We start from the raw sequence: 25836 nt of genomic DNA, 5'->3' as shown, positions 1-25836 counted from the left end.
GGAAAGGCAAGGACTGATTCAGGATAGTCAACATGGCTTTGTGCGTGGGAAATCATGTCTCACAAACTTGATTGAGTTTTTTGAAGAAGTAACAAAGAGGATTGATGAGGGCAGAGCAGTAGATGTGATCTATATGGACTTCAGTAAGGCTTTCAACAAGGTTCCCCATGGGAGACTGATTAGCAAGGTTAGATGTCACAGAATACAGGGAGAACTAGCCATTTGGATACAGAACTGGCTCAAAGGTAGAAGACAGAGGGTGGTGGTGGAGGGTTGTTTTTCAGACTGGAGGCCTGTGACCAGTGGAGTGCCACAAAGATCGGTGCTGGGTCCTCTACTTTTTGTCATTTACATAAATGATTTGGATATGAGCATAAGAGGTACAGTTAGTAAGTTTGCAGATGACACCAAAAGTGGACAGCGAAGAAGGTTACCTCAGATTACAATGGGGTCTTGATCAGATGGGCTAATGGGCTGAGAAGTGGCAGATGGAATTTAATTCAGATAAACACGAGGTGCTGCATTTTGATTAGATTAGATTCCCCACAGTGTGGACACAGGCCCTTTGGCCCAACCAGTTCACACAGACCCTCCAAACAGTAACCCACCCAGACCCATTTCCTTCTGACCAACGCACCTAACACTATGGGCAATTTAGCGTGGCCAATTCACCTGACTGCACATCTTTGTATTGTGGGAGGAAACCAGAGCACCTGGAGGAAACCCACGCAGACATGGGGAGAACATGCAAACTCCACACAGACAGTTGCCCGAGGCTAGAATCAAACCTGGAACCCTTATGTTGAGAGGCAGCAGTACTAACCACTGAGCCACTGTGCCACCCCAAGCAAATCTTAGCAGGACTTATACACTTAATGGTAGGATCCTAGGGAGTGGTGCTGAACAAAGAGACTTTGGAGTGCAGGTTCATAGCTCCTTGAAAGTGGAGTCGCAGGTAGATAGGATAGTGAAGAAGGCTTTTGGTATGTTTTCCTTTTTTGGTTAGTGTATTGAGTACAGGAGTTGGGAGGTCATGTTGCAGTTGTACAGGACATTGGTTAGGCCACTGTTGGAATATTGCGTACAATTCTGGTCTCCTTCCAATTGGAAAGATGTTGTGAAACTTGGAAGGGTTCAGAAAAGATTTACAAGGATGTTGCCACGGTTGGAGGATTTGAGCTACAGGGAGAGGCTGAACAGGCTGAGGGGTTGACCTTATAGAGGTTTATAAAATAATGAGGGGCATGGATAGGATAAATAGACAAGGTCTTTTCCCTGGGAGTCCAGAACTAGAGGGCATAATTTTAGGACAAGAGGGGAAAGAAATAAAAGAGACCGAAGGGGCAACGTTTTCACGCAGAAGGTGGTACATGTATGGAATGAGCTGCCAGAGGATGTGGTGGAGGCTGGTACAATTGCAACATTTAAGAGGCATCTGGATGGGTATATGAATAGGAAGGGTTTGGAGGGATATGGGCCGGGTGCTGGCAAGTGGGACTAGATTGGGTTGGGATATCTGGTCGGCATGGACGGGTTGGACCGAAGGGTCTGTTTCCATGCTGTACATCTCTATGACTCTATGACTGCACCCAATCTTACCATTTTTCATTAAAATCTTCCACTTGTCTGTGACGCCTGGTTCATTATTGAATTTAAAATGATACGGAGCTGCGTTCGGATAGGAATCCGCATCGTGTGCTGTGACAAGCAGAGATTTTGCTTGCTCACACATACAAGGCTGGAGATTGTGAATGAGAGGAATATTATCGTTGTCATCGTCCACATCAAGGACCACAGTACCCGTGGCTGTTTTAGGAACAGGTCCTGTGAGAGAGAGAGCAGGAGAAAGAAAGAAAAATCTCTTTATTTGAGAACAGAAATCTAATAAAACACATCTTGGACACAAGACAATCTAAAATAATGACCAGCAGGAAATGTCTTAACAACCACAGACAGAAAGAGAATTACCAATGTCAGTGTTTTCAGGAAGTGTTGCAGGTATGGCTGGGAACACACAGATGGAAGCTTAGCAAGGATGGGTCAGGCTATCATGTCGGCAGGAAGGGGGTCTGGAAGCTTTGGGAGAAGCTGATGGCTTGGGATTAAGGGATTCGGCTGATCAGGGAAACGAGGAGTTGCTGCGATTGGCCGAAGGTGAGTGTGAGGGGCCTCGGTGATGGAAGAGAATGAAGCCTTCCTGAATCACAAGCAGCATTTGAAAATTAAAAGGAACTTTTTAGAACTGAGGTGGGGAAACAAATTTTCACTCAAAGAGGAGTGAAGCTGTGGAATTTTCTACCACAAGAGCTCTGAATATATTCAAGGAAGAGATTGATAATTTTTAAATTGTAAAGGCATCGAGAAAAACAAAGCAGGGAATTGGTATTTGGATAGAGGGTCAGCCATGATCATATTGAATGGCGTAGCAGGCTTGAAGGGCTGAATGGCCTACTCCTGCTCTGAGTTTTTATGTTTCTATTTGCTTCTGTTAATCAGACAAAAAACACCTTCCAAATGATTAAAGACTTTCTATCTTCCTTCAGATTAAAGCTGAATGCTCTGTTCAAAGTCAATCCCTCTTGAACTCCTCACTCACCTTCGTTATCAATGGCCAGGACAGTTGCTGTGTATTTCCCATCAGCAACATAAGGTGACTCACGATCAGGCATTCTGTTCAGTGTTATCTCCCCGGTAACAGGGTTAATGTTGAAGAAGTTCGCTGGATCAGAATTCTTTGCATATCTGTCCGAGAAAGCAGGACTGTGTGTTAGTATTTGTGGGCATTAATACAAAATCACACACATACACACAAAAACATATACACACACACACACAGACACACACACACACACACACACACAAAAACACATACACACATACACATGAAAACACACACTCACAGACACACACATATACACACGAAAACACATGCACACAGATACACACACACATACACACAAAAACACACTCACAAACACACACACACTGACACACAAAAACACATAGACAGACAGACACACATACACACACATACACACACAGACGCACAAAAACACATACACATACAGACAGACACACACATGCGTGCGTACACACACAGAATGCATACATACACATTTGCAGCCAGGTTAGGCAATGGTAGTGGTAATGTCACCAGATTGTTAATCCAGAGATCCCTGTATTGATCTGTGACCCTGGGTTCAAATCCTGCCATGGAATATGATGGAATTTGAATTCAGTTTAAAAAACCCTCGAATTAAAATCTCATAATGGCCATGAAACTCATATTGATTGTCGGAAAAACCCATCTGGTTCATTAATGTCCTTAAGGGAAGGAAACTGCCTTCCTTACCTGATCTGGCCTATATGTGATTCCAGACCCACAGCAATGGGGTTGACTCGTCATGGCCCTCTGAGTAATTAGGGATAAGCAATAACTGGCCTGGCCAATGACACCCTCATCCCGTGATTGAATGAAAATACACACACATACACACACACACACTCTCCATGGACTTCCCTTTACCTGGTGCGTTCACTTTCTTTCCCAGTGTCAGCACTGATGGCTGGATATTTTCCGAATGATTGACCAATCGTAACTTTGGTTTGATCCTCACTAACAGTGAGCCTCTTCGTTGTTGGTTTAAATGAAAAGCCTTCTTTCTTGTCATTCACGTTGACTTTGATTCTGATTGGTTTACCCACAGATAACATTCCACCTCCTCCTCCAGTAATTGACGAGTGATAGGCTGCTTTATTGGAGACTCGAAGGACCAAATTCCTGGTTTGTGCTTCTTCGTAATCCAGTTCCTGTGGGTCAGCACAATGGGAATAAGGTATCAAATGCTGAGTGATGCAGGGGGAACCAAATGAAACCCCACCTGAGAAAATTTATCTAGTCAAAATTCTAAATCAGACAAAGGATATTTCAAGAGATATGGGCCAGGAGCAGGCAGGTGGGATGAGTTTAGTTTGAGATTATGGTCAGCAGAGTCTGTTTCCATGCTGTAGGACTCTATGACTCTAAATTCACAATTCGAATCCAGGTCTCCAGATCATAATACCTGGGTCTCTGCATTAATAGTCTAGTCCATTGCCTCCCCAGTTCAGCCTTTACAGCCGATTCCAGTACTCCATAAAATCATGATGCATTTTGGCTAATTCCATCAATCCCCCTTTGCCCAATATCCTTCAATACTTTTGAATAATACCTCTCTTAACCTCAGAATTAAAATTAATAATCTGTCTCATTCCAATGACCATTTGTAGCCAAACCTATTTCATCTATTGTACCTCGGACAACCCTACAAAAGGACTGGCTCTAATGTTTAAACTCCATTCACCCATTTTAGAGTCATACAATCATAGAGATGTACAGCATGGAAACAGACCCTTCGGTCCAACCTGTCCATGCCGACCAGATATCCCAACCCAATCTAGTCCCACCTGCCAGCACCCAGCCCATATCCCTCCAAACCCTTCCTATTCATATACCCATCCAGATGCCTCTTAAAGCATTTTGGACTCAAGCAATGGAAATTCTTTCTCTCTAATTGTCCTATCTTAAACACCTCAAGCAAATCCTCCTTAACCTTATAAATTCTTGAGAATGCTACACTTGTTTGTGTGTTCTCTCCTAGCAATGTAACCCTTGGACTCCCAGTATAACTCTATTCCACACTTAGTCCAGGATTCTTCAGGAAAGGAAATCTTTCCATCCTTACTTGGTCTAGCCTACATATGACTCAGAGCTTATTAGGGGTGGGCAATAAATGCCTATACCCCATGAAAAAGTAAGGAAAAATAAATAAGCAAATTAATCCTTCCTCAAATTGGGCATCCAGTCAAACTCTCTGTTTTATTTTAGTGTTTGGAAATTCAGGAAGCTTTTCACAAAACTTCAAATGAAACTTTTGTATTTTGTTCTAAGTTCTGAAACCCGTAAGCAGTGGGAAGCTCAGCAGGGAAAGTTACTGACAACAAGAGGTTTGAAAAGCGATAGCCCTTGAAAGGTCACATCAATAAAACATCATTCCCTGTGCACTACAAAAATACACCATAAAGGGGACTGGATTACAATTGCTAAGATAAATAAATTAAAATTATGTTCAACACATACAAAATAAAAAATGCACAGCAGTAATAAACTGCTTTCATCTGGCACCTTTATCATAGAAGATTCCAGATCTTAGAATCCCTAGTGTGGAAACAGGCCATTCGGCCCAACAATTCCACACTGACTCTCCAAAGAGCATCCTACCCAAACTCACCCGCCTTTCCTATTCCTGTAAACCTGCATTTCCCAGAGCCAATCCACCTATGGGCACTATGGGCAATTCACCCTAACCTAAACATCTTTGGTCTGCAGAAGGAAACCAGAGCACCTGGAGGAAACCGATCCAGAAACAGAAAGAACGTACAATCTCCACACAGATGGCTGGAAGTGAACCCAGGTTCCTGGTGTCACGAGGCAGCAGTGCTAACCACTGAGCCATCGTTCCATCCCTTTCATCTAACACAACATCCCAAGACTATTCACAAGAGTGATTAAAAATGCCTGCCACTGATTCACAAGGAAGTACAAAAGGCAAATCTAAATTGGAGAGATCGGTTTGTAGGTGAATGGTAGGGAGGGATTTCCTTTGGACTGGGGTTACTGAGAGAGATGGACAGTACTGGTGGATCCATTAAAACTGGAAATGTGCCAGAGGACAGAAAGAAAAATGTGCAGACAACTCACAGGGGTGTGGGGCTATAGAAGTATAACCCCAGACCCATTACTGGGCTTGTTAGTCCTAAAAGGGCAAACAATTGGAAAGGTATTTGAACTCAGAGAAACAGAGCCATAATCTCACTGAATGGCTAAACTGAACTGAGGGGCTAAAGAACCTCCTCCCCATCCTGTGTTGCTATAAAGTCAGAAGTCACATGACACCAAGTTATAGGACATAGAACATAGAAAAGGTACAGCACAGAACAAGCCCTTTGGCCCACGATGTTGTGCCGACATTTAATCCTAATGTCAAATACAGTAACTTAACCTACCCACCCCCCAACTCACTGCTATCCACGTGCATGTCCAGCAGTTGCTTAAATGTCCCCAATGACTCCAATGTCCAACAGGTTTAATCAAAATCACAAGCTTTCAGAGCACTGCTCCTTCATTAGGTGAAGTGCTATCTCTATGTTCAGACAGATTAATAGAACAAACACACTTTTCACCCAGCGAGAGACAATGACCCTGGTAATGCTCTGGGGCACCCGGGTTCAAATCCTGCCATGGCAGATGGCACAATTCAAATTCAACAAACATCTGGAATTAAAGAGTCTAATGATGACCATGAGTTCATTGTCAGAAAAACCCCATCTGGTTCACTCATGACCTTGAGGGAAAGAAACTGCCATTCTTACCTGGGTCTGCTGTACACGTGACTCCCAACCCACAACAATACGGTTGATTCTTAACTGCCCTCTTGGCAATTAGGGATGGGCAATAAACGCTGGCCTGATCAGTATTACCCTCATACCCACAATGAATGAAAAAAATGAGTTGGCATTGTCAAGGCAATTAGAATCCACAAAAGGTGGCACCTATCACCCACGCACCCAATGTTAGCAGCTGTCAGCATTCCACGTTCATACACCACAGTTTACAGAAGGGTATTTACATTGTATCAATATACCATTGCAATTTACTGTCACGAGGATGTCTCATTACAATGAGATGTAGAAGACCTCTGTGTGAAAAGGTGGTGACCTATGAGCAGGAATTTGGGACAGCTGAGACTCTCCTTTTTAGACATATATTTTAGGAAAATGTTATCAAACATGTCAAACTGGAAAATGTCACAGCCAAGAAAAACACATATCATATATTAATATTATTTAGCCTCATCGTTGTATTGGTTTTAAACGTCACATGATAGTCTGATTGGTCCACTTCTGCCATCATGTCTCATGGTTTTTTTGTATGATGTGGAGGATTGGGGTGGACCAAGTTAAAAATCACAAAAACACCAGGTTATAGTCCAACAGGTTTATTTGGAAGCACCAGCTTTCAGAGTGCTGCTCTTTCATCAAGTGGGGCAGGATCATAGGACACAGAATTTATAGCAAAAGGTCATAGTGTATTCCAACTGAAATGATATACTGAACAAACCTAGATTGCTGTTAAGTCTTCCAGTTTTTAGAATGGGTTCCAGGTTTTGATTCATTAATATGTAAATCCCAAAACTTCTTTTAAGTCACATTCTCGAGATAACTTAAGGTATTATTAAAAAAGGTGTAATCTCAGCTCAGACATTACATTAACCAGCCTCACCTGGGATCTTGGATTCATGTCACCCTACAGGTGAGCCCGTTACACTATACACACACACTCTTATACACGATCATACTCACACACTCATGTAAACCCTCTCTCATACACACAGTCTCACACACACACACACACACACACACACACACACGTACCACCCTCGAATGTACTTATGCACGCACACACACACACTTACACACACACACACGTACCACCTCGAATGTACTTATGCATGCACGGACACTTGCTTACACACACACACAAACAAACACACACACTTTCTCTCTCTCTCTCAATCTCTCCCTCCCTCACATGCACGCACACATATAAGCCTATGGACTGAATTCACATTTGCAGATTTATATTTGCAGATACATTCTATTTTGTTCAAAAAGCACACAATCTATAGGCAGTCAGTCCATGTGGCATTTCATCAATTCCTACTTTGGAAATAAAACCAGTCTGACTCAAGGCTGGGATACAGACAGACTCTAACCTCACACCTTTAATGAATTATCTGAGCTGAGATATCATTTTTTTTATAAAACCTTAAATTATCTCAGGAATGTGACTTGAAAGAAATTCTGGGATTTACGTACTAATGAATTGAAACCTGCAACCCATTCGAAGTGATTAAAGCCTTAAAAGCAACTGAGGTTTGTTCAATACATCACATCAGTTGTATGAGATAATGATCTTTTGCTATAAATTCTGTGTCTATGATCCTACCCCACTAGCTACCTGATGAGGGAACAGTGCTCTGAAAGCTTATACTTTCAAATAAACCTGTTGGATGATAATTGGTATTGTGTGATTTTCAACTTAGTCTTATGACAGAGTATGAGGGATCAGCTTGGATAAGACAAATGAGCTTTCCATCCAGCCTGAGGATTAACATACATTGTACAAGATCAGAAGAGACGGCAGGATGTGGTAAGCAGTCACTTTGACGAGGAGTCTGCCACAAGTAACAGTGCATCTGGGACCTTTGATGATGAAGAATGCAGCTCATTACACAATTAGATCTAAAGGTAGAGAAAGTAACAGGAAAAGGAAATCAGGTAATCTAGCATGAAGTCCAGTCTGGAAAGAGAGATCTGAAAAAGGAGAGAAAGGTTGAATTGAGAAATACAGAGGGAATGAAAAAGAGAATGTGATAGTTAGGACAATCATTAACATTTTTACATCTTTAAAAATCTCTTGGTTTACTGACGACCACCAGTTCTAACTTTTCCACAATATTGCAGACTTATGGACCTTGTAAAGTCCTTACGCCATTAGGTACCAGCCCTAACTTTCTGCATTGATGAAAAGTATAATGAGAGTGATTGTCACAGATTTACAGGGAAACTTAGGGTAGGGCTTCTTTGAGAGTAAGGCTGGAGTTATTTGCAACTTATTGGCTTCCTCCCCCCCCCCACCCCAAGCTCCTGCTTTGACTAACAACATCCCCCTAATCTTACTGGACCCCGGGGTGGCTGCTGTCTCATTAGAGAGAGAGAGAGAGAGAGAGGGAGATGGATGATGGTGGTTTAACCTGAGGGTCATCATGCTGCAGGTGAGAGGAGAGGTGGAGAAGGAGAGCCCTTCATGGTTACCTCAGCCAGTGCGGGAATTGAGCCAAGCTGTTGGTGTCACTTTGCATTACAAATCAGCTGTCCAGCCAACTGAGCTGCTTGTGGATCATTAACAATGCGTGGCATCAAATTTGCTATTTTTTTCACCAAAATCCTTTGCCTCACATTACACGTCACAAAATTTTAAGCAATCTTAGAAGAAAGAATCCTTAGATTGGGTTGGGATAACTGGTCGGCATGGATGAGTTGGACCGAAGGGTCTGTTTCCGTGCTGTACATCTCTATGAGTCTATGAATCTATGTTCCGCTGACTACAAGCTATCGCAGACTTTATCTGGTTTCCACTGTTACCTTTTGAAGAACCAAGATTCCTTCATTTGTTTGTTCATCAACTTCGAACCTAAAATGTCCTCCTTCATTCCCTTCGATAATATCAAAGTGCCCCAGCCAGTTATCGCTGAATTCTTGGTCATTGTCAAATACTTTGATGCGGGTGACCTCATCATTCAGTGAATTTTCTTCCACAGAGACTTCATACTGAGGACGAGAGCAACAAAAAAAGGCATTTCATTCCAATCACATGGTTGTCATCATGAGCTGATAGTACAAGAGCAGGGAACATACATTTAAGATGTTGGGTGAGAGATACAGAGAGAATGTGAGGAAGAAATTTTATTTAGCAGCCTTGACTAAGACCCAGATAGTCATTAGTTTCTTGAAAAGCCTGAACCCCTGCCTGATTTACAGCTCTGACTGCCTGATCTCTGCTGTCAATATTAATGTCAATATGATTTACATCATCTTATATTATAATGTATTTGTTGTTTACACTAAGTTAATAAGTTGCAATTGCCCTTAGTTCAATGATGGAGATTTTCGATATCTGTTTGATTGACACTTTTACTGAACTGTAATGAAAAGGAGTTTTTTTTTAACAGTGGAAAGCTATCAATGAATGACTTTTTAAAAAAAGATTTATTTTACACACCCAACTATTTCTATAGGGTTCATTGTTTCTATACACAGTAGATTAGATTAGATTACTTAGATTACTTACAGTGTGGAAACAGGCCCTTTGGCCCAACAAGTCCACACCGCCCCGCCGAAGCGCAACCTACCCATACCCCAACATTTGCCCCTTAGCTAACGCTATGGGCAATTTAGCATGGCCAATTCACCTGACCTGCACATCTTTGGACTAACTTTTCCACAATATTGCAGACTTATGGACCTTGTAAAGTCCTTACGGCATTAGGTACCAGCCCTAACTTTCTGCATTGATGAAAAGTATAATGAGAGTGATTGTCACAGATTTACAGGGAAACTTAGGGTAGGGCTTCTTTGAGAGTAAGGGTGGAGTTATTTGCAATTTATTGGCTTCCTCCGCCCCCACCCCAAGTAAATAGGGCAAATGGAAATGCTGAACAAAAGCAGAAATTGCTGGAAAAGCTCAGCAGGTCTGACAGAATGTTAACTCTGCTTTCTTTGCACAGACGCTGTCAGACCTGCTGAGCTTTTCCAGCAATTTCTGTTTTTTTTTCTGATTTACAACATCCACACTTCTTTCGGTTTTTAACAGAAACCTGGTGTGGAAGTGTGGGCAGGAAGAGGAGCAATTAATTTTACCTCTGAAAGGTTCCCTCAACCAGACACTGTTTTACAACAGCTTCGGGACTAAGTGAAACATGATTCTTTAAGAATCTGGCCCGACACCATGAAAACTGTTCAGGAACGTAGAGGTAACAAGGTTGGGAGTGTTGGGTGTGGACTAGTGAATCAGACCAGCCTGTAACTCTTAACGAGACATGGGAAAAATTGAAAGCATGGAAAATGAAATTGGGAATTTCAGAATCGGGACCCACTTGCCATTTTCAAAAGGCTCCTGAATCAACTCATGTTGGCGAACATCTAGCTCAGTAGCTCAGGTATAACATCATCAGTGACTAACATCACCTCCTTGCTTTCTGGATCCCATGACTCTGATTAAAAAGACAAACTCCTTTTATTGTTTTAAAGCTTTCGGGTTTCTCTGAGGCTACACTTCTCCAAAACTGGATCATTTGGAATCTGTTGCCTCTCTCCGTGGCTCAGTGGTTAGCACTGCTGCCACACTATACCAGGGACCCAGCTTCAATCCCACCCTTGGGCGACCATCTGTGTGGAGTTTGCACATTGTCTGTGGGGGTTTCATCCGGGTGCTCCGGTTTCCTCCCACAATCCAAAAATGTGCAGGTTAGGGTGAATTGGCCGTGCTAAATTGTCCATTGTGTTCAAGGATGTGTAGGTAAAGGTGAATTGGCCGTGCTAAATTGTCCATTGTGTTCAAGGATGTGTAGGTTAAGGTGAATTGGCCGTGCTAAATTGTCCATTGTGTTCAGGGATGTGTAGGTTAGGTGCATTAGTCAGGGGTAAATATAGGGTAGGGGAATGGGTCTGGGTGGGTTATTCTTTGGACGGTTGGTGTGGACTTGTTGGGCCGAAGGGCCTGTTTCCACACTGTAGGGATTCCATGATTCTTGGTCTTATGGCCAGATGGTTTGATGTCCCACATCTCGACATTAACCTACATGTGCCTTGTGTATATCAAAATAGACCTAATACTGCCAATCAAACCACCCTCATTGAACCTCCCCGTCATCCATTGTCATCAAATTCACCAAATCGGGAATTTAAAGAACCGGCCAGAGACAGTGATAATGAAGCCACCGTTGATTGGTGTAATAGCCCCATCTTGTTAACAAACGCCATTCAGGGAAGGACATCTGCCATCCTTACCCGGTCTGGCCTACATGTGACTCCAGACCCTCAGTGATGGGGTCGACAGTCAACTCTGAAATGGCCAAGCACAAGCAGGAGAGACAGGCCAAGACGAATTAGGGATAAATGGTAAATGTTGGCTTTTGACAATGAAGGCTGCATTCCACAGTAACAGAGAGAGATCGAAAAGTAGTCAATACTAAAGTGATTTGGCACCCCCCCCCCCTCCCAGTAGTTGGTCCACAGCAGCAATGGTGCAGATGTTCAGACACTATGATTACATCATTTATCAGAATGAATTCTACCTCCTCCTTTTCCAATGTTGGAATGTTGTCATTAACATCCAGGATTCTGATCTGAGCATTCGCTATGGAGAACAATCCTGATGCCTTTCCGTTTAAATCCCGGCCTTCCACTGTTAACGTGTACAGATCCTGAATCTGAAGCAGGAAGAGAACAAGGAAAGAAATCCAAATGACCAAGTCACAACATTTGCCTCCAGGAATGTTTAGTTGTCCTTTCCCTTGGACGGGGGGACTTCACGACTCGGGCGAAGGTTGTTAAGGTGAGAGGAGAGAGATTTTAAAAAGACATGGGCGGGGGGGGCAAATGCTTTTACACAGAGGGTGGTTTGCGTGTGGAATGAACTTCCAGAGGAAGTGGTGGATGCGGGTACAGTTACAACGTTTAAAAGACTTTTGGATAGATACATGGATAGGAAAGGTTTGGAGGGATATGTGTCAGGAGCAGGCAGGTGGGACTATCTTAGTTTGAGATTACATTTGGCATGGATGTGTTGGACCCTATAAAGTTGCTTTCATTCTTGCTCCTCAACATGAGGTGAATAGAAGGAGGCCATTTGGCCCATTGTATCGCCAGCAGCTCTATTGCCTATGACCAATCAGGATCCATTCAGCACAGGTAAGGAGCATGGTGGGCAAAGGAAGGCTGATATTCCTGATATTCCCCATCTTGATATTCCTGCGGATCTCCTGGGTGATGCCCGGGGTCAGGGGCAGGGTGGGATTTGAGCCCCAATTCAGGGAGTGTGAGTGGAGACCCAATCCTCCAAGTTTACTCTGGAGATAAAACATTAACTCTGCACACCACTAGAGGGTGTATTCTACGAAAATATTCTTGATCCCCAAGCACGCTGAACACATTTGTTAATGAATTATAAGTATTTGCGGGAATGACTCATCATCAGAGCATCATCCAATTAGTTATGAGTCAACTGTTTGGAGTCATTCTGATTGGCTGTGGAAAGGTGGGACACCATTGGGTTGGAGGTGACAGCCAATGGTGCAGCAGGATGGTTCGAAGTGGATAGGCCATGTAGTGTCATCCCCAGGATTAGGTCAGTGAAGTATTAGCAACCACTAGGGGGGGGGGTTGATTCATTTTTCCAGCTGGTTGCTCTATTTTCTCACATTTATTGGTAAATTACACACATGCAAGTGCCTTACAATATGTGGTACAAGGCTGTGTCCCATCAGCAAGTCTGGTATAAAGCTAAAGACTTACCAGGTTTTGCTCGATTCATTCATGGGATGTGGGCATCACCAACCAATTTTCTACCCATCCGTAACTGCCCTGCAGAAGGTAGTGGGCCAAAGGGCCACTTTCTGCACTGCACAGATTCTATGATTCTATTGGTGAGCTAGCTATCTACCTGCCCATCTTCCTGCCCAACCTATCCACTCCATACCTCCCACCAACCTATCACCATCACCTCCTACCTTCACCCACCTACTCCAATAACCAGAGTAACCAGGCCCACTGGAGGTGAGATCAGAGGCATGAGTGATAGATGGAGTGAAAGGAATGGCCTCAAAATCTACTTGTCTCTGAATCTTTGGGTCAGCATCCCCCCACCCCCCCATGAGGTGCTTCTCCAACTGTCCCCATTGAATAAAACATCTCGTTCCTGGATCAGCTGAGGACCAGGCCTTGACTGGTGGTCTTTAGGACCCAGAGGCATCCAGCCTTTGATTGACTCGTAGCCTCTGGTGAACCCAGGACGTTGAGACCTGTGGTCAGTCTAGAATCTTGCCCATCCTCCCGGAAAGTAAGCATGCAGTGCAGCGGGCAGCGAAGAAGGCAAATGGTATGTTGGCCTACATAGTGAGAGGATTCGAGTACAGGAGCAGGGATGTCTTGCTGCAATTCATACAGGGCCTTGGTGACATGATAGTTGGAGTATTGTGTAGAGTTTTGGTCTCCTTTATCTGAGGAAGGGTGTTCTGGCGATGGAGGGAGGGGCAAGGAAGCTTTACCAGGATTGATTCCTGGGATGCCATTTAGAAGAATTGGGGGTGGGTGGGAATCTTATAGAAACCTATAAAATTCTAACAGGATCTGACAGGGTAAACTCAGGAAGGGTGTTCCCGGTGATCAGGGAGTCAGAACGAGGGGAATCACAGTCTAAGGATACGGGGTGGGCCATTTCAGACTGAGTTGAGGAGAAATGTCTTCACCCAGAGAGTGGGGAACCTGTGGGATTCTCTGCCACAGGAAGTGGTTGAGGCCAAAACATTGAGTGTTTCCAAGAAGGAGTTAGATACAGTTCTTAAGATTTAAAGAGGAATCAAAGGGTTTGGGGTGAAAGCGGGAACAAGTGGGAGTTGGATGTTCAGCCATGATCATGTTGAATGGGAGAGCAGGTTCGAAGGGCCGAATGGTCTACTAATTTTCGATGTTTCTATATTAGTTTTTATTGGTGTGTGATTGGGTAAAATATTTTAACAGTGGGGTGGAACTGTTAATCATACTGGGAAAGAAATCGTGCCCGAGTTGATTTTGAAGATGTGCATTTAGTCATTTGACGTACAAATACTTTAGGAAAGAAATTATCAGCACCAACCTCTCTGTCTAAGGTATTTGCCATTGTTCTGATTTCTCCATTGGACTTTGCAAGGAACATTTCACTGCCTCCCTGTGAGAGAATTCTGTAGGCAACTTGTGCATTTTCACCATAATCGGCATCTGTTGCATTTAGCTTTAACACAAAGGCTCCTGGAATAAACACAGATTGGAAACTGTCAGTGTTATCTGAGGCTGAACATTAGGGAGATAAAACAGTTTCTGCCAAGTTTCTGTGTGGCTAAATGCATCCAAAATACTTTGGGGAATGGAAAACAACAACATACATTTATGTAGCCCCTACTAATATGAAAACATCCCATACATCATTCAGGAGCAACATCAGACATTGGAATAAGAACAGGAGCTGTTGGAGAAACTCAGCAGGACTAGCAGTATCTGTGGGAGAGAGAAACAGAGTTCATGTTTGGAATCCGAAGTGATTCTTCTACAGGGGCTGGAAAATGGTGTTTTTAATAGATGTCAAGGAGTTCCAAGGGGTACAGATGTTGACGCTTCTGGGAGGGGGAGGGGTCATGGCAGTGTTTTGGGAGATGGGACAGCCAACCTGTCAACCACAATGGTGTATGGTAGGAGCAGGATGGGGGGAACTGGGGACTTCTTGGTTGACGAACAGAAGAAAACATCAGAGACAGCCCAGTTGCTGGTGCATCATGGGGTTGAATTTGTGACAGTGTTAATGTGAGGAAACCAAAACATTACATCCTTACCAACTGGAGACAATTCTTCAACTTCTCCTTCAAAGACTTGTTCTGTGAACACCGGGGCATTGTCATTGATGTCCAGAACCTCGACAACAAGTGACAGTCGTTTTTCAACTTCAGCACCAATGGTATTCGAAGCTTTACCTGTGAGCTAAAAAAAATGTGAAAAGATTCAGTGACATTCTATAAGAGATGTAATTATAGCGTCATGGAGAGGTACATCACGGAAACATACCCTTCAGCCCAATTTGTCCATGCTGACCAGATATCCTAAATTAATCTAGTCCCATTTGCCAGCACTTGGTCCATATCCCTCCAAATGCTTCTTATTCATATATCTATCCAGATGCCTTTTAAATGCTGTAATTGTATCAGCCTCCACCACATCCTCTGGCAGCTCATTCCATACACGTACCACCCTCTGTGTGAAAAAGTTGCCCCTACGGTGCCTTCTAAATCTTGCCCCTCTGACCTTAAACCTAATCCCTCTAGTTTTCGACTCCCCTACCCTGGGGAAAAGACTTTGGCTAGATCAGCCAGTGACATGGAGGCTCGCTGCTGCCCCACAGCCTCAGGGACCTGGGTTTGATTCCAGCCTCGGGTGACTGTCTGCACGTTCCCCCTGTGTCTGCGTGGGTTTCCTCTCGGTGCTCCAGTTTCCGTGTACAGGTTAAGTGGATCGGCCATGCTAAATTGCCTATAGTGTCTGGGGATGTGTAGGGTAGATGGATTAGCCTTGGGAAATGCAGGGTTACAGAGGTGGCTTGGGTCTGGTTGGGATGCTGTTTGGAGGGTCGGTATGGACTTGCTGGGCCGATTGGACTGCTTCCATGTTGTAGGGACTCTGTGATTCTGTAGCCAACTAAAATGCTGCCTTTGTAGACTCACGCGCCCATGAATGTGAACAGGGTTTGGACACGGTGACAGGGTTATGATTCAAATGAGATTTGTGCCTCTGGTCTTCACCATTCTACGAGTGTAAATAATCTGCAAGGTTATACAGAGTCATGTGTTTAAATAAGATTAGAATTGTCAGCATCATCCCTCAGTAAATGGCAACGAATGAATGACAACTTACAACAAAAGAAGGATTTATCTCACGGTCCACCACTCCCGTAATATTTAATTCGCCAGTATTGGGATCAATCACAAACAAATTGACAGGTGGAAGATCAGCACCATGGCCAGAAATACTGTAGCGGATATTTTCATTTGTTTCCAAATCTGATCTGATCTGAGGGAAGAAATTGCAAAGGCGATTTAATATTTGCAAACAGCATTTATTCTCCTACAGACAAATGACACCAACTGTTTCATTTATAATATGCAATTTTCTTCCTTCATTCTTGGGGTGTGGGCATGACAGGCAGGGTCTGCATTTCTTCCCCATCTCTAATTGCCCTTGAGTGGCATTTCTAGAACCATCAGAGGCATTTAAGAGCCAACCTCATTGCTGAAGGTCTGGAGTCAAACGTATGCCAGTCCTGAAGAAGGGTTTCACCGAAATGTTGACCTCTCCACCTCCTGATGCTGCCTAACTTGCTGTGTTCTTCCAACCTCCTGCCTGTCTACTTTGGAATCCAGGATCTGCAGTTTTATTTTGGCTCTAACCAAGACCGGGTAAGGATGGCAATTTCCTGAAAGGGCATTGCATGAACTACAGAGAGACCTTTGGGCAAAAGCCCTTCATCAGGAATGTGGAGGGGGGGAAGGGGTCAGAATGGTAAATGGTAGGGTAGGGGGGTGGGGCTGGGGGGGAAGGCAGTTGGGAATACAATATGTAGGTGAAGGCGGGAGGTGATGGTGATGGGTTGGAGTAGAGGCTGAACTGGATAGGTGGGAAGGATGATGGACAGGTCAAGTGGGCGGTGCCGAGTTGGAGGGTTGGATCTGGGACGAGGGAGGGGTAGGGGAGATGTGGAAACTGGTGAAATCGATGTTAATGCCGTGTGGTTGGAGGGTCCCCAAGGGGTAAGATGAGGTGTTCTTCCTCCAGCCGGTGGGTGGCTTGGATTTGGCGGTGGAGGAGGCCCAAGGCTTGCATGTCCTTGGCAGAGCGGGAGGGGGAGTTGAAGTGGTCGACCACAGGGCGGTGGGGTTGGTTGGTGCATGTGTCCCAGAGAGGTTCCCTGAAACATTCTGCAAGTTGAGGTCCTGACTCCCAAAAAGTAGAGGATCCACATCGAGAGCAACGGACACAGTAGGTGAGGTGTTTGGATGTGCAGGAAAATCTCTGCTGGATGTGAAAAGATCCTTTGGGGCCTTGGATGGAGGTGAGGAGCAAGGTGTGGATGTATTAGCTTCCAGACAACTGCCCGTGGTAGATGCAGCATCAGTAGGCACGGGGCTGGTGTGGCACTATCAGGAGACATACAGGGTGAAGGGGATGTGGGTGCTGAAGGTCAGAGGAGCTAGAGCTTTGAAATAAACTGGGGCAACGTGCCAGAGAGCCTTAGCTGTTCTCCTAACCCACCCACATCAGCACTCACCCTTCTCCCTGTCCCAATCTGCTCTTGGAATGTGTGTGTGATGTTGGGGGGTGGGGGCGGAGGCTTGCAATCACCTTGATGGAAATTCATTTACATTTGATACCCTCACCTCATCACTGCACATTGCCAAGCAACCTCTTCATTTGGTTTCATGAGTGAACGAGATGAATTTTCTTGTTTATCCATTCACCGGACGTGGGCTAGTATTTGATGAGGCTGGTGGCGAATGGTCTCCAATTGGTAAGGGTGTTCTTGTTGGTGTAGCAAATTCCTCAAGCCCCCAAGGAATTTATTTAATTTTTAACCATGTGTACGTGGTCGTAACTGTTCCACTAATCAGCTCACAAACTCAAGGAATGGGATTTGTTTCAAATTTGTTCACAGGACGTGGGTGAAACTGAACTGATATTTATTACCCAGAAGCAGTTAATGGTTAACTACATTGCTGTGGGTCTGGAGTCACGTGTAGGCCAGACCAAGTTAGAATGGCAGTTTCCTTCTCTAAAAGACATTAGTGAACAAGATGGGTTCTTTTTCGACAATTGGCTATTGGATTCATGGTCATCATGTAGACTCTTAATTCAGGATGTTTATTGACTTCAAATTCCACCACCTGCCGTGACAGGATTTGAACACAGTTCCCCAGAACATTACCCGGGTCTGTGGATTAACAGTCCAATACCACTAGGCCATTCCCTCCCTCCTAAGGGAGAAAGCTCACACATTGTGTGCTGTTCAAATTTCACCACCTGCTATGGTGAGACTCAAACCCTTGTCCCAAAAGCAATAACCTGGGTTCTGCAATTGTTATCAGTGACACCATGAGCTCCTCATAGCTTTTCTCTGAATGTTTTAGCCAATGTTGTGATATCACCCAAACAGAACTGAACGTCATTTTGAGCAGTTCCCAATGCATTATGTTTTGGAAATAATGGGGTCCTGATGTTAACAAGTGTGCTGGCGGGCAGTTTTGGAAAGGGTTGGAGTTGGGCCCACACTCTCACATGCAATTACTATATAAATATTGAGTGGTGAACGATTCAAAATTACTTACAATAGCAATTGGATTGTGCATGGGTGGCTCATGTTCTCTGACGGAAACTGGTGGAATGATCCATTCTCTCTTCTGGCGCTTTGAGTGGTGATGTTTCAGAAAATGGATAACAGGAGGCTTCCTGTTGGTAAACTGAAAGAGCGATTAGAAAACAAGTCAGGTGATCATAAAGATTCACAGGACAGGTTCACCCAGGTTAGCTCTTTAAAGGAAGACATTGCAAATCCTATTTCTTTTTAACATTGATGTGGGCATCAGTGGCAGGGTCAGAATTTGTTACTCATCCCAAATGGTTCTTGAAATGATTGGCTTTCACTCAATGCAAACAGCAGTTAAGAGGCAGCCCAATTGGCTGTGGGTCTGGAGTCACATGTAGGCCAGACAGGGGTCAGGAAGGCAGATTTCCTTTCCTAAAGGACATCAATGAAGCAGATGAGTTTTTGATGATAGTTTTATTTGATGAAATATTGTTGGTCAACATTTCGTCAGAGTTTCATGAGCTCAGATTTCAGATTTATTGATCAAGCTCCGATTACCGTCAGGCTGGGTTTGGAATCCATATCTTCCGGACTGAAGCTCTAGGTTAATAGTCCAGTGACATTATTGTCTAGCTGTCAGCTCAAAGGTTAGTCCCAGCAAAGGGTTTTGTGAGGCCAAGTGACAATGTTCCCTCAATGTTGCACTAAGTGCTGCATGTGCACTGCTGCACATTGGCCTAGGAGACTAAGAAAATTAACATCAAAACTGGCAAAGGGGCCATTTAAAATCCCTGAACCATCCAGGCTGGTGTTGATCACTGTAAATCCATTTTACAATAAAATCCCCTTTGTAGATATTAAATCTCTAACTGTTGTAGATGAGGGAAGTGAATGCTGTTTCAGTTGGTCACCAAAATGGCAACTTAGCAGTGACCCAGTCTGCCACGTGGACTGGCATGATCTAAATCTGTTGACGCTTTGAGAAATCGGTTCAGTGCAAATCAAATTCTAACACATTATTAATGCTATGTAAACAGGTCACACTGTAATTAAGCTGCCCTCTAGTGGAAGCACTGTCATAATTCAGTTTTACTCCTTCTAGCTCTTCACACTGCAATGCTAAAATAAACCTTACAATCCAAAGAACATCATTTCCCCATTTCCAATTCAATCATGTTATAGTCCACAGGTCTATTTGAAATCATAAGCTTTCAGAGTCCCTGGTGAATTGAAGGAGCAGCGCTCTGAAAGCTTGTGATTTCAAATAAACCTGATTTGGAGATGCCGGTGTTGGACTGGGGTGTATAAAGTTAAAAATCACACAACACCAGGTTATAGTCCAACAGGTTTAATTGGAAGCACACTAGCTTTCGGAGCGACGCTCCTTCACCAGGTGATTGTCTGATGACAATCACCTGAATCACCTGATGAAGGAGCGTCGCTCCGAAAGCTAGTGTGCTTCCAATTAAACCTGTTGGACTATAACCTGGTGTTGTGTGATTTTTTTTAACTCAAATAAACCTGTTGGACTACACTTGATTAAGGGCTTTTGCCCGAAACGTCGATTTTATTGCTCCTCGGATGCTGCCTGAACTGCTATGCTTTTCCAGCACCACTCTAATCTAGACTGTTGGACCTGGTGTCATCTGACTTCTGCCCTTGTCCACCCCAGTCCAACACCGGCATCTCCACATCATTCATTCGTGGAACCATAAACTCATACAGCACAGAAGAGTCTCTGATGAAGAGTCATCTCGACTCAAAACATTATCTTGCTCTCTCTCCACGGATGCTGCCTGACCCATTGTGATTTCCAGCATTTTTTTGTTTTCGGTTCAGATTCCAGCATCTGCAGTAATTTGCTCTGACAGAAGAGGCTCTTCGGCCCATTGGATTTACTCTGACCCACCTCTACTCGGAGAAGGTGAGGACTGCAGATGCTGGAGATTCATAGTCGAAGAATGTGGTGCTGGAAAAGCACAGCAGGCCAGGCAGCATCCGAGGAGCAGGAGAGTCGACGTTCCGGGCATAAGCCCTTCATCAGGAATGTCTGACGAAGAGTTTATGCTTGAAACGTTGACTCTCCTGCTCCTCAGATGCTGCAGGCCTATACTAGTCCCACTTTCCAGTACTAGGCCCAGAGCTTTGACTGATGTGACATTTTGAGTGCACATCCAAGTCTGTGAGGTTTCCTGCCTCAACTCCCCACCCAGGCAGGGCATTCCAGTCCCTCACTACCCTCTGGGTGAAGAGTTTTCCTCAAATCCCCTCTTACTCTTCACCTTAAAATAATTCGCCTTTGATATTGACCCTTCAGCTAAGAGGAACAGCTGCTTTCTACCCACTCTGTCCACGCTTCTCATAATCTGATACTCCTCGATGTATAACAGCATGAAACAGTAATAAAGCACAACAGATAAGCAGTGACTCATCTCCATCCAATAAGCTAAGAGCTTTCTATTTTGTCTAATTGACTGGGTGGGCCAAATTATATCAATTACGCCTCGTGACGTGATTGGAACAGGACCACCTTAATGTGAGAATAATCTCCCACGGTAAAGAATCAGAGCCGTAAAACTGGTTCCAGGGATGGCACAGTTGTGTTTTGTCACTGCGTTAGACATGCTGGGACTGCTTTTCTTGGAGATGTGAAGACTGGGAACGAGATTAGATTGAGGAGCCCAGTGAAGGTTCACCAGACCGATTCCTGGGATAGCAGGACTGACACATGGGGCAAGTTTTGATCGACTGGGCTTGTACTGACTGGAATTTAGGAGGATGTGTAGGGTGATCTCATAGAAACATAAAATCCTGATGGGCATGGACAGGCCAGATGCAGGAAGAATGTTCCCAATGTTGGGAAAGTCTAGAACTAGGGGCTCATGTAGTCTAAGAATAAAGGGTAAGCCATTCAGGACTGAGATGAGAAAGAGTTCCTTCACTCAGAGAGTTGTGACCCTGTGGAATTCTCTCCCACAAGAAGCTATTGGGGCCAATTCATTAGATAGATTCAGGAAGGAGCTGGGTGTGGCTCTTTTGGCTAAAGGAATCAAGGGGTATGGAGGGAAAGTGGGAATGGGACACTGCAATTACATGATCAGCCATGATCATATTGAATGATGGAGCAAGTTCGAAGGGCTGAATGGCCTACTCCTGCATCTATTTTCTCTGTTTCTATGAGGTGTTCAAAATCACGGGGGCTCTAGGCAGAGTAGAGGAGGAGAAAGTTGGACTGTCCTTGTTGGGATACTGCAGCCTTCAGGACTCAGTATCGAGTACAATAATTTTAAGGCCTGCACTCCAGCTTGCATCTGCTTATCTCAACTCCACACCTCAGGCCCTATCACAACACAGCCTGTGTCAGCACAGCCCAACCCAATCTCACTGACTCATCGTCCCCATGAATAGCTTTTCTCTTTTCCTACCTTACCATTATCCATCTGTTTGACTGCCCAACTTTCTTTGTCTCTCTCTATCTCTCTCTGGACTCTGTCCATTTAACTGCCTGCTCCTTTCCCCCACCCAGTCCCTGTCGTCAGCTTAAATACCACCTTCTTCTGGCTGCTATCAGTTCTGAAGAAGAGTCACATTGTATTTCTCTCCACAGGTGCTGCCAGACCTGCTGAGTTTCTCTGCAATTTCCACTTCTGCGTTGGATTATGAGCCCAGTGTCATTACTACCGTGCCATTACATCTATTAGAGTCACGGAGTGGTCCAGCACGGAAACAAACTCTTTGGCCCAACTCATCCAATCTGGATGTACAAAATTATTTTTTTCCATTTGCCAACACTTGGCCCATATCCCTCTAAATCCTTCCTATTCATATACTCATCCAACAGCCTTTAAATGCTGTAATTGCACCAGCCACCACCACGTCCTCTGGCAGCTCATTCCAATCACTTACCACCCTCTGTGTGAAAAAGTTGCCCCTTAGGTCCCTTTTAAATCTTTCCCATCTCACACTAAGCCAATGCCCTCTAGTTCTGGACTCCCCCGCCCCAGGGAAAAGAGCCTAACCATGCCCCTCATAATTTTATAAACCTGTATACGATCACCCCTCAGCCTCCGATGCTCCAGGGAAAACAGCCCCAGCCTATTCAGCCTCTCCCTACAGCTCCAACCCTTCAATCCCAGCAACACCCTTGTAAATCTTTTCTGAACCTTTTTGAGTTTCACAACGTTTTTCCTATTCTGCGTTAATCACGTCAGCTCATCAAACCTGAAGAATAATCTCAACACAGAGGCAAGCAGATTATTGCTATTGGTGAATGAAGCTCTTGAGACGTCTCCCGAGAGATTATGCTGTTTAACAGGTTGAAGAAGAGCAAAATGTCAGAACAGGAAGAGACTGGATATAGGGCAATAGTTTTCCCAGAGAACGATGAGCCTCTGGTAATACGTAACATTCTCAGTCTGACTGATACAGTTAACAGTGAAAGGATGTTTTCCTTGGCTGTATAATCTAGAATAGAGGGTCAACCTGAGAAGAGAGATGAGGAACATTTTCACTCAGAGGGAGGGGAGTCTGTGGAAGGGCTGAGGATGCTTGTTCACAGATATTTTTTCACAGCAATTATATCATGAGGGAAAAGGGTGCTGATTGGCTGAGGTGTTACCAAGGAGAAAACAATTGGGAACTATAGGCTAACTCCTGGGTAGTTTAAGAAGGAAACAAGATTTGAATATATTTCTTTTCTTGGCAGAGGATGAGTCCCTGCATATGAATAAATGTCAGTTCCTGCGCGAATAAATAAGCTACATTGTGAGTTCAACTGATTGTCTTAAATTGTCAGTGTAGTTATGGGCATGGTTTTCCCCTGCATATAAATTATAGTGATCGCTTGAAATTTGGCTTTCGTGCATCTGTCCTAATGACAAAGCGCTTCAACGACACAGCTCCTCTTTCAGAGGTGAAGAGTACGTTCTCCAAATTTCCCGAGCACCTGTGAAACCTGCAAACCTAATGATTTTGAAACTATGCCGAGTTCAGGCTGCAATGGTTTTTTTTCTCTCCAGTCCGCGGATTGTGAATGGAAACTAACTTTATCATCAGGGATCAGTCCTCCAAGTCAGTATAAAGGAGGAATAATCCTAACAGAGGTCTCGAAGGAAGAAAGCTGGGAGTGATGGGCCAGAGGGAGTGGGGAGGTGACTTACTAAGACCATCAGAGGTAGGCCATTTGGCCCATTGAGTCTGCTCTGCCGTTCAATAGGATAGGAATGTTTCCACCTTCTGACTCAGCTTTCTTGGCTGTTGAATGTGTTAAATTCTACCATCAATCTCACACAAGAAGGGATTTGATTAAAAGACATTTCTTACCTTATTCAATTCATTTGTTAAATCTTTCGCTGATGGGATTAAAAGGATTCTTGCCTTCCATTTCTTGTGTATTCTTTGGTCCCTTGCGATCACTTTGAACTGATAGTTTGTATCAAGGTTGAGGGCGTGAGTTGCATATAATGAGCCATTGGAATGGATCCCAAAATTTACATCATCGGTACTTAACTTAATGTGCTTTCCCGAATGGCAGCTATGAAATTTGACTGGAATGACAAAAAATAGACATGGAAGTAAAGAGCAGAAGAATGAGGAGCAGATCATATAACTCCCTCAAATATCTTACAGTATCTGACAAGATCCAGTCCATCACCTCCACTTTCCCATTCCATCCCTGCATTCCTCTATTCCCATTGTGCCTGAACACCTCTGACCTTACCAGGATTGGATGGTTTGAGCTATAGTGAGAGGCTGAATAGGTTAGGGCTGTTTTACCTGGAGTGACGGAGGCTGAGGGGTGACCTTATAGAGGTCTATAAAATCGTGACGGACGTGGATAGGGTGGAAAGCCAAGGTCATTTCCCCAGGATGGGGGTGCCCAAAACAAGACAGCGAAGACTTAAGGTGAGAGGGGAAAGATGTAAAAGGGACTTAAGGACCAACACTTTCACACAGAGGGTGGTACATGTATGGAATGAGCTGCCAGAAGAAGTGGTGGAGGCTGGTACAATTACAACATTTAAAAGGCATCTGGTATGTGAATAGGAAGGGTTTAGAGGGATATGGGCCACATGCTGGCAAATAGGACTAGATTAATATAGGATATCTGGGTCAGTATGGATGAGTTGGACCAAAGGGTCTGCTTCCGTGCTGTAGATCTCCATGACCCAATGACCTTTCAAGCTCCTTCTTGAATGCTCTCAATGGCTCTCTGTTCCATCTGAATTGGGGTAGTTGACTGTTGTTGGGGGGGAGGGGAGGGTTTGGTTGGAGGTGGGAGTCCAATTTCAGGAGACCATTGGGCAGGCATGGTCAGGAAGCATTTCCCCTGACTCACCCCAGCCCCCCAAGGTATTTCTCTATTCGCCGCAAGTCCCAGGGACTTTTGTTTCTGCTACACCCAATAATCTGTGTTGAATTTCCCCCAGGATTCAATCTGAATATGCTGATATGGTGCTGGTGTTACTGGACTAACAAGGAGGGTCTGAGGGGTGAGGGGGGTTCAAACACCACCACAGCTGGTGAATTTTACACTAACGTCAGGTCTGACTTCATGCAATAGTTCCGGTTTCATGTGATCTCACGTTATAAGAAAATCGCGCAATAGCCACGCCATTTAAACTATTGGGGCTGGAATCGCATTACAGCCAATGCAAGTTCACGTTCTACAAATAAATGGTCTAAATTCTTCAGTCGCATTAAAGCTAATTCGCGATGAAGAAACACATGTCATTAGAACTGACTGTGTATTGAATTAGTCTCAGGGATGGTGACTGTGAAAATATCATCAACTGTTACATAAACCCATTACTAACTTCCTTTTAGGGAAAATCTCCCATCCTCTGGCCTACATGTTTCTTTAAAAATTTTAAATCACAGGAGGGGATTGTCACTGGCCGGGCCCAGCATTTATTACCCGTCCCTAGTTGCCCCTTGAGAAGGTGGGGGTGAGCTGCCTTCTTGAACCACTGCAGTCCATGTGCTGTAGGTAGACCCACAATGCCCTGAGGGAGGGAATTCTAGGATTTTGACCCAGTGACAGTGAGGGAACATCGATATATTTCCCAGCCAGGATG

General features: G+C 44.3%; 1 protein-coding gene across 1 annotated transcript in view; it reads right to left on the bottom strand.

Moving 5' to 3' along the window:
- LOC140476862 (desmoglein-2-like) overlaps positions 1-25836 on the bottom strand; it is a 54488-nt gene that overhangs the window by 14235 nt on the left and 14417 nt on the right. The window contains exons 3-12 of the mRNA XM_072569732.1: positions 24083-24306; positions 18783-18914; positions 16318-16473; positions 15246-15390; positions 14516-14667; positions 11958-12092; positions 9247-9432; positions 3527-3810; positions 2597-2742; positions 1600-1824 (exon numbers count right to left, since the gene is read on the bottom strand). Of these exons, the coding sequence (XP_072425833.1) occupies positions 1600-1824; positions 2597-2742; positions 3527-3810; positions 9247-9432; positions 11958-12092; positions 14516-14667; positions 15246-15390; positions 16318-16473; positions 18783-18914; positions 24083-24306 (1785 nt within the window). The remainder of the gene's footprint in view (positions 1-1599; positions 1825-2596; positions 2743-3526; positions 3811-9246; positions 9433-11957; positions 12093-14515; positions 14668-15245; positions 15391-16317; positions 16474-18782; positions 18915-24082; positions 24307-25836) is intronic.

This window comes from Chiloscyllium punctatum, chromosome 5 (assembly GCF_047496795.1).
Source record: "Chiloscyllium punctatum isolate Juve2018m chromosome 5, sChiPun1.3, whole genome shotgun sequence".
Lineage (NCBI taxonomy): Eukaryota > Metazoa > Chordata > Chondrichthyes > Orectolobiformes > Hemiscylliidae > Chiloscyllium > Chiloscyllium punctatum.
Note: the sequence above shows the minus strand (reverse complement) of the source record. Positions and strands in the feature narration are given on the sequence as shown.